Source organism: Vollenhovia emeryi, unplaced genomic scaffold (genome assembly GCF_000949405.1).
Source record: "Vollenhovia emeryi isolate VEMERY1.0 unplaced genomic scaffold, V.emery_V1.0 DF939195.1, whole genome shotgun sequence".
NCBI lineage: Eukaryota > Metazoa > Arthropoda > Insecta > Hymenoptera > Formicidae > Vollenhovia > Vollenhovia emeryi.
The window spans coordinates 746,989-759,620 of NW_011967171.1; the positions used below are offsets into that span (position 1 = coordinate 746,989).

The following is a 12,632-nucleotide window of genomic DNA, read 5'->3' on the forward strand; positions in this document are numbered from 1 at the left end:
CGCCCTTTTTATTTTTAATAGTACAAATTACTATATCAGTACTTTTGTTTTAATAATGTACTATTTTTAGTAGTACAAAATAACTGCCGATAGTTCTCCCATACATCATTTATAGAAAATGCGACTCATTTAATATACCTATCATTCTTTTACAAATTTCTCCCTAACGGGCGTTTGATGATAAACTAATCACTTCAAGCTTCCGCTTTTATGATAAAAAGTATATATCTCCAATATATATATTATCGATCCGATATCTTACTCGCTGTAAATAATATTAATAATATTAATGGTACACAACATTCATGTTTTTTTTATTTCTACATTTTCTTCGAATATTACTTTATAAATAAATATCTACTCCGTGTACTACAATTTTTGGATACTTGGAATGCCACACCGAGGAATGAAATTCTACAAGCTGCGACTACAATAGTCCTTAATCCACTTTAACTGAATGCATGTTCAAATGGGAATGCAATATTTGATCTCTTATATTATTTGATGCTCATAATTTGATCTCTTAATTTTGACTTCAATAAACGTATCATAAAATGTGTACAGCGCATTGGAAACAATTACTGCACATTTATGATATATTAATCCGATAGGTCCCGCGTGACTGATGTTGCAGAGATATAAGTGCACAATGATCCATATTAATTAAAGGTTGACGAAATATTTTCTAGCCACTTTTTGTCTTTTATAATAAAAAACAATCCTATTTTAAGATTCTTTGATAAAAATTATTAATTTATGATAAATATACAATATCTAGCGGTAAACGCGAGCCCTTTTGGATTAATATGAAGAATATGTTTCAGGTACATGCTAGTTATTAGGAAACGTTTCGTTAATATCACATATAAATAAAATAAAAATAAAGAAAAAGACAATTTGTGGAACACATATAACAGCACAGTTAAATAACGTGCATAAAATTGTAAATTCAATTATCATAATTAATGACGTAATTATGCGATACCTACATATACACATATACATACATATATATGTATATAGTGTGTATATGTATCGCACATATACACACACATACACACGCGCGCGTATTGTGAAAAAGTTTAAGATAATTAAAACAAGTCTTTAAAATTATTGTAAATATCTTTCACATAGCCATAATTTCAATTTGAATATATATGTTTGTGTGTGTGTGTGTGTGCGCGCGCGCGCGCGTGTTTGTGTGTGTATACATTTTTATATTTCTTACAATACTATGCATATATATATGTATATTTTTCAATGGATTATATATGAAATTTTTGTTAACAGATATCTAATACATACTCTTGCACATTACAGAGTAGAAATATACTTTGTAGGTATATTAATTATAATAGAAACACTTTGTGTGTGTTATTTAACGAGGATTATATCTTCCCTTCCTTCATTTGTATTAATTTGCATTATAATAATTATAGTTAGTATTGTAGTATATATATTTTTTAAATTATAAGAAATTTTGAAAGCTATGTTAAGATGAGTATGCATGTTTCAAGTTGTATAAAAGAGAAATTCTATTAAAAGTGATATATTTACAAATTAGGAAATTAATAATGATAAGTAATCATATGTAAATCTTAAATAGCTTTCTAAGCGTTTCTGTAAGTTAACATTGTAATATACAGGAGATAGAATGTACAGTATATAAATAAAGGTAACCTTTTTTTCTTATCACAATATTGAGCTATGCATTTCTATAGTTTTTAAATGCATGGTTTTCTTGGGTAATAAATCATTGGAAGTATTGAAAGTCAATTTTTATGTATATGCAAGCGTTATTTGTAGAACATTGAATTAACTAATAATTAACTTATATACATTTTATAATGATAAATTGAACTGATATGTTATGTCACTTCTTATCGCGTCTGACTTTGGCTTTACGCAATCAAGATAAAGCCTATATTATGTATCCTAAATGCAAATTATCACTTTCGTTCATTATAATACAAATACATACTTTTCACGTCCATTTTCATGTTATTTCTTGTTACTGTTTTACGAGTGTAATTTTATTCTCACGTATTTATGTCTTATTCATCTTATATATTGATCATTTCATTGTACCATATATTTGTGGGAGCTTTTACTCGCCCATGTTTGTTTTTTCTTGTAATATCTGGTAATAGCATGCCTATAATAAAATTGATTCGTTTTATTATATTAATTTATTAAATATTTCTTATTTTCTATTTTACTTGTTATAATCATATCTGACCTTAAGTGTAGTGAACATAATGCCAAGTTCTCCATTTTGCAAGTACGGCTCCATGAAGTCTTCAATAAAATGTATTTCGCTCCCTAATTGTAACACACTAGCACGCACTACAACAAAACTAAACACTGGAAACAGTTCGTCCATCGTCCATAAATATGCGGATCCTAGTTGTTTTTGTACTGCCTGTTATTAAATGTAGAAAAGTGCATTAATATAAATAATTTATTTAGATGCGCTTATACAAATAGCAATATCAACATTATTGCCTACGTATTCTTACTTGTGTCATTTGTTCGAATGTACTTCTAACCACTAATAACTTTTCTAAAGGCGAGAAAGTTGTTTTAAGTTGCTGCAGAGTTTCTATAGCCTCACTGAAATATGGTTCATGTTGATATGGTAATGAATTGTCGGAAATGCTTATTACATTTGCAGTTTTCCAGAATTTCCTGCAATTTTGTAAGAGAATGCAAGAAATTATAAAAATCAAAAAGAAAAAACATTATTACACAATACTTAATGAGTGGCCTTATACAAGATGATTCATTTTTCTTCTATTGTTACAAATTACTAAACTACTTACTGATCAATTTCAAGGAAGGCCATCAGAGTTATGTCAGGTTGTTTATTCCATTTCATCAATCTTTCCCAGTATGCATCATCTTCCTTTTTATTATGTAAGGCGTATAATACAAAAAGTGCTGAGTGTACACGTGGCAGTAATATTGGATGAAGTATTGCAGCAGCACTTATGACTTGCCTAAAGATAAATATCTTTGAATCAGAGTGTTACAGATTTGAGAATGTTAGGTATAATTTTTATAGATTTTATAATACGTACTCGTCTTCACTATCAGTTTCAAGGACATACTCTTTGCCACAACGTGGTAGAGCCGGGAATAAAAGAAGGACAATTTCGTATATTCTTGTTGTAATACTGTGAAGTTCTGATACTGCATGGCTAAGTAATAACGGATGTACTCTTACTCCACCATAAGTAGCGGTATATACCGCAGCTACTTCTGTCAGAAGCGCGCCCAACGGATGATGCGGGCTTTCGAAAGCTTTTACCAAGTACTTGTGAACCTCGTTGTAGGTCTGACTGGTGAGCTTATCTCGTCCAAAACCTGGTATCTTATCCAGTTGATCGATAGTTTCGCTACTTTTTTCTTTTGTATTTGAAGTATTGGCAGACAGCTTTTTTCGTTGCAATGTTTTTTGATGAGATTTTGTTATTATACTAGCCACATTTTGCCATACTTTTTGCGTTTCTATAGATTTTTCATTGTAACTGGAATTTTTGGTGACTGGTTCAGATACACCAAGTTGTTGGTAGCATTGTTTAAATATCGCTTTCCACTTTTGATCCGGAGATACACATAGCTTACCAAAAGATCTAACAAAAATAATGAGAATAATATAAAAGGCTATTAATTGCCAATAATTAATTTGCCGCTTGTTACTTTGATAAAGAAAATTTTATACAGCATTTAACATTGCAATAATATAAGCGTGCTTACGCTGGTTTCGAATTAGATTGCGCTGTCCCACTAGCTTTATTCATATGTAATGTGGCAATAACTTTGACACCTTCATTCCATGCACCATTCATATTGCCTTCTAATCTGTCACCGCTTCGGAATGTCAGTGTACCTTTTCCACAAAATATTCCTGCAGACTTAAATTCACCTTCATAATGGGTGCCGTCCTCAAATACCATCACTCCGTGACCCTTTAATGGACAATGTTAAAATCAATAATTCAGTTAAAAAAATATTTCATCCCTTTTTACAAAATATTTCACATAAAAAAATTATATAATCACCGTTAAGACATCTTGCGTAAAAACACCTTCATAATAAATGCCATCAAGTGTTACGATCAAGCCATTGCCATGTTTCATGCCGTTGCTCCATGAACCAAGATATTTTTCACCTACAGTGTCATTAAATTATTACTACATATGTAATTTTGACATTATGATTAACTAAAAATATCATATGTATGAGATCACTGTTACGTTTTTAGAACTTTTTATTTGTAGTTTACTTGTAGCGTAATAAATGCATATTTACCTGTCATTATATCATCTATTATTCCGTAACCTTGTTTAACGCCAGCCGCCCATTCTCCAATGTAAACAGACGCGACTGACGCCATAAAGTGGCCTTCTTTTTTGACACCGTGGCCATGAGGTAATCCATCTTTGAAGTATCCTTCATAAAAATCTCCATTAATGTACCTAAAATATTCTTGTATAATTAATTTCCTGTGAATAATTAGCAAATCGAGGATTATGCTAGAAACAAAAGCTTCCACGCACACACGTAGCTTTATAAATAATAAATTCTAATAACGAATACGTTTTATGGAGTATATTTTCAAGAAAGAAATCTTACTTCATTGTTCCATATCCATTTTGCTGACCATCTTTCCACTGGCCTTCGTATACACCTTGCATTGGAATTTCCATTTTTCCGGTACCATGGATAACACCTTTATGAAATTGGCCTACGTATGTACGACCGTCTGACCATTCCAATTTTCCAGAGCCATGTGGTTTACCGTTCAACCATCGTCCTATAAATTCGCGATATGATACACACTTAGTGCAAATATTATTTTTATACACAATGCTTCTTTAGTGAAATACATTTTAATACAATTCTACAAACCAGTATATTTTGCATCCTTAAAAACATTATGTTTTGTAAAAGTAAACGAGCTTGATCGTGCTAATGGAGGCACATTTCCGATCACTCTCTGCAAACTGCATTTTATAGTATTTTGTAGAGCATGCAGCCACTCATTCCGCTCGGAAGGAGTAGGAGTGTACAGCACGAAATTATCCTCTGGTGTAACAACCGATATAGCGTTCTGAAAAAAAATATATAAATTTAATTTTAGACACATTTATTACTACATCAGTTTTTCATAAAATATAATAGATCAAGTGATTAATTTTGTACCTGCACATTTTCGGAATCTGGTAAAAGTTCCACCCATAACGTTTGAAGCGGATGAATTGTATGTGTAGTGCCAGTGACATGTATGAAAATATCCGTTAGCAGGACAAACGAATGCGACGAAAATCTACCGGAGTTAAGGATCGAGAGCGGATACGCTTTTGATTCTCGAATGAGTCTTCTATTGGGAGATCTCAGCGATTCTCCGAGCTTGCCAGAACTTTCCCAAAACGATTTCGTAGCTTCCGCCTCTCTTTGACGTTTATCTTGTTCATCGTGCACCTGCTCCCATTTTATAAGAGCTTCTTGTAATCGTTCGACACCCATCTTTGTGCCATTACTTCTTATTAAGCTATGAATCATATTCTTGTATCTGTAATAAGATACATATATATTAGAAATCTCAATGAAATGCCATTATTTATCCAAAGTGTTATTTTATTATAACATAATTAATAGAAATAACTCACCTGTTCAATGTACATAAGGGATGCTGTAATGCCATTGTTATAACAATTTCATTGCTATGTTTTTTTACATCGCTACTTTTTAAATTATGTACAAACAAATTTGATACTACTTGTGGCACTTCAATGAGTTTTGCAATATGCATAAAACCACCGAGAGATATAACATCGCAAATAGCATTCAAATAGTATTTATATACTGTAGTAAATTCTTCTATATTGGCAACAATTGTGACTTCATATGCTTCTCCAATATGATTAAAATAATCCCATAAGCTTATGACGTTCAAAACGCTTAAGTGCATCAACTCTGCATAACAACGACACAGTGTTTCATATACATTGGCTTCGTGGGTCACGCCGCTTTTCTTTTGAAACGGCTTGATGAGATTCTGATAAACAGTCAACATTTCTTCTAGGAAAATCTGATCGTTTATCAAATCTTCCGATACGTTTATTGCCGGTTCATTTATCACAGAACAACAACTGTATTGCCCAGAACTGAAAATCTCTCTCGGACTGTTTGTTTCGTCCCTGCTTTGTATGTCAAGTTGAAACATGTCACCAACTTTACTGAAAAATCGCAACGCATTCATAAATAAATATAAACGAAATCATTATAATCCAAGATTTCTGTTTTAGTTACCTCGATTGCCCCATGAAATATAAACCATGATGCATCATTGCTAAACTATGGAAATTGCCAGCTGCCATATCGATCGCTCTCTCGTTGGAAGATAACTTTGTGGTGAACAACTGAGGTGCACTTTGATCCACCGTAGTGTGCAAAGCGACCTGTTTAAGATTGTTGCGACCCCATGCAAATACTCGGCCGTCCAGTGTTAAAGCAAGCACGTGGAAGGCACCGCAAGATATCTTTCTGATACCAGTATGACTGAGCTTCGTCACTAATACTGGCCTTGGTCGTTTAATAATATCTCCCGTCCCCAATTGCCCGTACTGCACATCACCCCACGTCCAGAGTTCCGTCCCCAATATGTTGCTGCCAGTACGAGATAACGTATTAATCCTTTCATTTAAGCCGTGCTGGGACAACTCGTGTTCAGAGGAGCCGGTGCTCGATGACCAAGGAAACTCTTCGCAACGTAAGCTCAGTGCCAGACTGGTCGCAGTAGGTTTTATGTAAGTATCCCCGTGCTCTTCTAAGTTTTCATTGCTATCAGCTTTACATTCATTAATATCGGAACTACCGCTCATATGTCTAGATAAGGTTACAACTTTACCACCCACATTTTTAACCCCTTCGTACACTAAATTCGCCATATTTGAGACGTTTTGCTTTATCAATCGCGTTGACCGATCGACACTTTCCATGGGTATGTCTTCCTTGGCGCTTCCGTAAGACGAAACCCAGGACAGTTGCCTGGTTAGAAATTGTCGTGCCGTCTCCGTGTTTATAAATATAACATTTCGTTTCTCGTCTTTGTCAGAATCTGCTAAATTACTCAGACATTCCTCGCCATTTTCAACGATGTCAGCCGGCTGTTCCTTCTTGTCCATTTCTGGCAGAGAAATGTGCTCTTTGCTGGCAGTGGACAGGGCGCTGATGGAATTTGTCGAACGATCTTCGCTAAACTGCTGCGCATGAAGGCCAGTCAGACACGTGTCCGACGATGTTACACTTCCAGGGCTTAACATAACATTATTAAGACACTGCGGACAGGAATTAACGAAGACCTCCTCCTCCAACTCGTTCTCGCTGTCCGTATCATCTTTCATGAGCTTGGCGGTTTTTCTCACAGCGGCAACGTTAAAATTCGAGCCGCAAGCAATCTCCGACACCGTTCTCCCTTCAAAAAACTTCACCTTCTTCGGTTCCGCACTGTTTATATCTATCTGCGACTGGTTGCCGCTAGCCCATAACTGTCCACTGTCCGTAACAAATAATGCTGCTTGATCGCTGACCGCTATGAATTTCACCTTTACCACTTCATTATCCTCTTTGTATCTGCAAGTAAGATGGAATCTATGTTACAGTAATAAGTTACAAACACATGACATCATCAACATCCTTCTATCGATTCCATATTACATTTATTTATCAGCTAAGAATAACTCTTTTACATATAGACGAAAGTCCCCTATTATAAGACATCCAAATTCAATCACAAATCTCTTTTCGCAACGATTACATAATCCAACGATGAATTTTCCACCAAACAAATTTTACTCCAAGCGCAATAGACTCACGATGGAACCAGCATAGATGACGCCTATTACTTTAGCAGAAACTCCGCTGTCTCGTGTCAAGAATCTATCTTATAATAGGAGACTTTCCTCCACATTTAATTTTCTTCTTTATAATATGCATGATAGATATAAAAATTAAATGGAAAAGAGACAAAATAATAAAAAGAAAGGCAGGGCGAAATAAGAACGGGTTTCTGCAAGGTTTAATTGTTGGGGGGAGGGAAACATCTCTCTCTCTCTCTCGACGTACGTACCCGTGGCTACAATACTTGACTTCCTCCTTGAGAACTATTGAATCTACGACACTCATGTCCTGAGGATTTACTTTCACCACGTGCCCGCTGGTATTTACGACGAACAGGTGCTCGGAGTTGGTCGCCAGGTCGACGACGTCGAATTGGGCCCGTTTGAAAACGAGGGCGGGACAGGCGTCCGCGCGGTGCGACACCTCCCCGTGGTAGAGGTTGTTGGTCGTGGTCGCCGCGAAGACGTGGTCCTTGACGGTGACGAACTTGGACACGACGCCGCTCGGCTTGTCGCCGAACGCGAAGGACAACTTGTCGGCGCCCCTCCATAGGTGCAGGTGCTTATCCATCTCGCTGCGCGCGGCCTGACGGACGAGGTGGCTCGCATAACCTACGCGCGGGTCGCTCTGGACTTTCTACGGAGCTTTGTTTAGCCGCCAGCGAGTGACGCCACTCTTTCGTCATATTATCTGCAATAATGGTTCCCCCGTTAAACACTTTCGTAAACGTATCGCGGGGGACTCGCGGGACAGCATGATTGAACGTGTAATCTTTTTACTGTGACTGACATACGAGGCACGGGCCACGGGTTGGTTACTGATATCAGCTGTTAGACGCGACGGCACACACACGGGACGGGAGGACCCATTGAACCTTCGTGCCAGGACTGCATGTCGTTTTTTTTCCTTCGCTCCTTCATGACCGATTTACATGAGACCTTAGAATCGACACGTTTGTCCCTTGTAGCCGAATTTTACTGTCTCGTTTTCTTCCGTCCTTTCAGCTAACAGTCGATATCTCTATTTTATTCAAGGTGAAAAAAAGATATAATTGCTTCTTGTACGCAGAACGTGGAAATGCTTGTCGCGTGGCCAATCAGTTTATCGCATTTCTGTAAGGGCGTTAGAAAGATTTGGAAAGAATTATACGGAGCTTTACCTACATTTGTATTTCGCCCAAACGTCATACGTTTTTTATTCTCTATTATAGAAGCATATATAATTTAGAGCTGAACTGACGTCAATCAATCGTAAGCCCAACATGGTATACCATTGACTGGCGAGAGATCGTCGGACACCGATTCGACGATTATAGAGACGAAATTCTTTTCAAGTACTAACTCCTTAAATTTGACACAATCGTGTGGTGTCCAGTCATCGCCCTTTATCGGCTCTATTCCTAATCAACGTTAAAAGTCACTTGGAACTCTTTACGAAGAAGTATTTAACGATGACAAGTATTTAAGAAAAAAAAAAAAGATACTTTTCTCTTACCGACGAGTTTAGCCTTTACTGCCTGATACGGCAATTTCATGAAGTTGCTTTTCAACGGCTGCAAATTGTCGCGGGATATTATCGTAACGTCGCCGTAGTCGCAGAAATATACATGCAGATACATCATTTTCGCTGATAATGTTTGTAACGTGTACTCTAAAGTGAATAAAACATTGACCAATCTCTTTTACATTGCGATGATACAAGTTGCATTGCCTGTACCAATCATTTCCGAATTTTCCAGCGTAGAGCTTGCCTTCACCAACGGATTCCACAGGTAGGTTGTTGTGTATAATACATATTATTATAGCTGTAATAACCCGTGGCGATCATGGCGCAGAGGATTGTGCGCTGGTCTGGCAATACGAAGACCTGGGTTCAAAACCAAACATTCTTGGTTTTTCGTTCGATCGCCACATATAAGAAAAGTCGTAAAAACAAACACGACCTTGCGAGCGGCAAGAAACGACGGTCTCCGTCTGCCGTAGCATATGCCGCTTTCCGGGCGGCGGGTTCAGGAGCAGAAACAATCGAGCGAAACGGCACTGCCCGCGGCAAGTCGGTTGCCGATACCAGGCGGCGACTTTCGTCGGTCATTGTCCTGAGGGCCGACGAATCCTCGGTCGTCCCCGAGATTGCAATCCACTGTCACTCCTACTATTACGGTTGTTGTCAAAAAATTCGCGCTCGCTCGCGCGAAAGCAGAAGAAATTATTTGTATAAATCTAAATCTAATCAAGATTAATCTCAGATTTAGAGAGATATTTGCAAAGGTCGTTCTTCTCTTAAGATTGAACGGTTTTCCCGCTCCAGCGGATGAGTCGCATGACTCCCACGGCTGCTCATATATGCAACAACCGTAATATTAGGAGTAACAGTGATTGCAATCTCGGGACGACCGAAGGTACACTGAGGAGCAATGATTCGCTGATTGCAATCACTGTTGCTCCTACTGTTACAGCTGATGTTGTATGAGCAGCCGTGGGAGTCACGGGACTCGGCTGCTTGAACGGGAAAACCGTTCAATCTTAAGAGAAGAACGAGCTTTACAAATATCTCTAAATCTTAGATTAATCTTGATTAGATTTAGATTTAACAAATAATTTTTTCTGTTTTCGAGCGAGCACGAATTTTTTTACAACAACCGTAATAGTAGGAGTGACAGTGATTGCAATCTCGGGACGACCGAGGATTCGTCGGCCCTCAGGACAATGACCGACGAAAGTCGCCGCCTGGTATCGCAACCGACTTGCCGCGGGCAGTGCCGTTTCGCTCGATTGTTTCTGATCCTGAACCCGCCGCCCGCCGCCCGGACCGCGGCATATGTCTACGGCAGTAGCATTTTTCCACCATGGCTTACGATTGATTGACGTCAGTAACGTAGCCAGTATCTCTCTTCGCGGGGCAGAGCTACACTTTTTTTTGGCTAGATTCTTTTGTTTTGAGCGAAAATGCATTGAATGAGTCTAATTTTTGAATTGACGAAAAATGACGGGCCAATCACAGCGTGCTTCCTTATGGCCAGACTCTGATCAGAGTGTCTTTACCTAACATCGCAGCGACTGCGTTCTAATATTCTCCCTGCCAATACGGAAAATCTATAATTTAAGTACACCATAGATTTTCAGTATTGACAGTCACTGGCAGTAAATACCGGAACGTGGCCAGCATTTCTGCGTCAGTGTTAAAAAACACATTTATTTATTAATCGGCTGTTTCCGTAAGTTCCTCCAATAGAAACATTGCAATTGAGCTTGTGTTTGAGTTAGTTCCACGAAATGTTCGTGTAGTCTCTGTCTTGTTCTTTAATATTAGCTGTGACAGTTCCCATCATTTCGATCGGCCATTGTTTCTTTTATTTGACAAAGGAATTAACACATATATGTTCTTATTTTTAATTAACCAACGACGTAAGTAAAAGTTGATTTATATAAACATTATTTTGAGCTTTTTCTAACTAAAATATTATTTTGTTTATAGAATGTCATGCAAAGGAGAACCTAATTCCAGTAATGACAAATTACTATTACTATTACACAGTGCCGGAGATAAGAGAATTTCTCCGAATATTACAAGAATATAAACATGTGGTGAGATCAAAGGAAGGCTATGGTATAAAAGAACAAGATTGCATCTGGAGCGAAATATGTATCAAGTACAATCAATCACCTTTAATTCGTCAAAAGGTAAAAACTATGAGGCAGAGAATAATTCGATATGTACAATAATATTATATATAAGATATTTTCATAGAGTACTGTCCAACAATTACAAAAGTTATGGACAAGCATAAACCAAAGAAAAGTTTTAACAAGGGGGAAACAGGCACGCGTGACAACTGACCAAAGACTATTGGAAGAAATAAAACCAAATATTGTTAGAACATATGAATATTTTCTTAAGGTTCTAGCAGTTGTAATGACATTATGTTGTTTTCTTTTTATCATATATGCTATTGGTATTCTTAAAATATTTTATTTACGTGAGCCCGGTTATTCTTTTTACTCTGTACCTGAGAATGAATATTTATTCCTAAATAGTTTATATCATTTTGCATTTACTTTCTTTCTCTTTGGTTCCTTACTTGGTCTTTTTCTTGTTGGTTTTCACTATTATTTCCTTAATCCGTCCCGTAAGAACGAAGCGCCAATTAAAGGTATGTCGATTTTTTAAATTAGCGCTAAAACTATTAAAAATTCTATTTATTCAACTTTCTGACATTAACAGATTTTAAATTATCTTTGAATAATTTAAAACATATTTTTTCTATACATATATTGCATAAACGCGGGCTTGCATTTTAAATTGTATCTAATCATCAAAATGTGAAAAAATTAGATATTAAAAATGCTGAATCTCTTGTAAATGTAGAAAGTGATAGAGATAATAGAGTACTATAACTCTTTGCAAGATATTTATTTCTTATGTTGTACACTTGTATGTTAATATCTATGTCATAGTAACATTATTTGTTCCTCTTTTACAGGTATATCTATCACAACGAAGAAAATTAATAAAGAAATTATGACTCCATGCACAGAAATATCAAAAGAATATATTAAATATATGAAACTGAATCAACCAAATCAAATATCAAGTACATCAAAAAGTGAACAATTGGATAACGTATATAGCATGAAACAAAAACTAAAAGAAACAGAATTATTGAAGATTAAGGTCATTAATTAAAAATTACGGTTAGAACATAAAATTAAATAATCATATGGAAA

General features: G+C 36.4%; 2 protein-coding genes across 7 annotated transcripts; one reads left to right on the forward strand and one right to left on the reverse strand.

Annotated features, from left to right (window-relative positions):
* Positions 1-1,763: 1,763 nt before the first annotated feature.
* LOC105562106 (alsin) lies at positions 1,764-9,516 on the reverse strand. Of its 4 annotated transcripts, XM_012012649.1 has the most exons (16): positions 9,403-9,516; positions 8,698-9,307; positions 8,138-8,598; positions 6,319-7,641; positions 5,676-6,245; positions 5,209-5,578; positions 4,915-5,116; positions 4,639-4,819; positions 4,315-4,508; positions 4,065-4,174; positions 3,760-3,971; positions 3,081-3,635; positions 2,823-2,999; positions 2,520-2,688; positions 2,240-2,422; positions 1,764-2,155 (listed from the first exon to the last, which is right to left on the reverse strand). In XM_012012649.1, the coding sequence occupies exons 3-16, from the start codon at positions 8,476-8,478 to the stop codon at positions 2,108-2,110; spliced, it is 4,635 nt and encodes a 1,544-aa protein (XP_011868039.1). In that variant the 5' UTR covers positions 8,479-8,598; positions 8,698-9,307; positions 9,403-9,516; the 3' UTR covers positions 1,764-2,107. The 4 variants fall into 4 exon arrangements, with proteins under 4 accessions (XP_011868039.1, XP_011868037.1, XP_011868040.1 ...); XM_012012647.1 differs by having other exon boundaries at positions 8,138-9,307; XM_012012650.1 differs by having other exon boundaries at positions 4,315-4,481; positions 8,138-9,307; positions 9,403-9,515.
* Positions 9,517-10,854: 1,338 nt separating this feature from the next.
* Positions 10,855-12,632, forward strand: LOC105562107. 3 transcript variants are annotated; one of them, XM_012012651.1, is made up of 4 exons: positions 10,855-11,312; positions 11,383-11,588; positions 11,656-12,058; positions 12,389-12,632. In XM_012012651.1, exons 1-4 carry the CDS (start codon positions 11,285-11,287, stop codon positions 12,589-12,591), a joined length of 840 nt encoding a protein of 279 aa, XP_011868041.1. In that variant the 5' UTR covers positions 10,855-11,284; the 3' UTR covers positions 12,592-12,632. The 3 variants fall into 3 exon arrangements, with proteins under 3 accessions (XP_011868041.1, XP_011868042.1, XP_011868043.1); XM_012012652.1 differs by having other exon boundaries at positions 10,855-11,122; XM_012012653.1 differs by lacking the exon at positions 11,656-12,058.

What these genes read in the sequence shown, in the direction of transcription:
- LOC105562106 (XM_012012649.1), bottom strand. Translation starts at nt 8,478, where the DNA reads ATGGATAAGCACCTGCACCTATGGAGGGGCGCCGACAAGTTGTCCTTC. An exon ending in GTCAAGTATTGTAGCCACGG is followed by an intron (nt 7,642 to 8,137) that starts GTACGTACGTCG and finishes TCTTACTTGCAG; the next exon opens with ATACAAAGAGGATAATGAAG. An exon ending in GCCTTCCTTGAAATTGATCA is followed by an intron (nt 2,689 to 2,822) that starts GTAAGTAGTTTA and finishes ACAAAATTGCAG; the next exon opens with GAAATTCTGGAAAACTGCAA.
- LOC105562107 (XM_012012651.1), top strand. Translation starts at nt 11,285, where the DNA reads ATGTTCTTATTTTTAATTAACCAACGAC. An exon ending in ATTTTTAATTAACCAACGAC is followed by an intron (nt 11,313 to 11,382) that starts GTAAGTAAAAGT and finishes TTTTGTTTATAG; the next exon opens with AATGTCATGCAAAGGAGAAC. An exon ending in GAACGAAGCGCCAATTAAAG is followed by an intron (nt 12,059 to 12,388) that starts GTATGTCGATTT and finishes CCTCTTTTACAG; the next exon opens with GTATATCTATCACAACGAAG.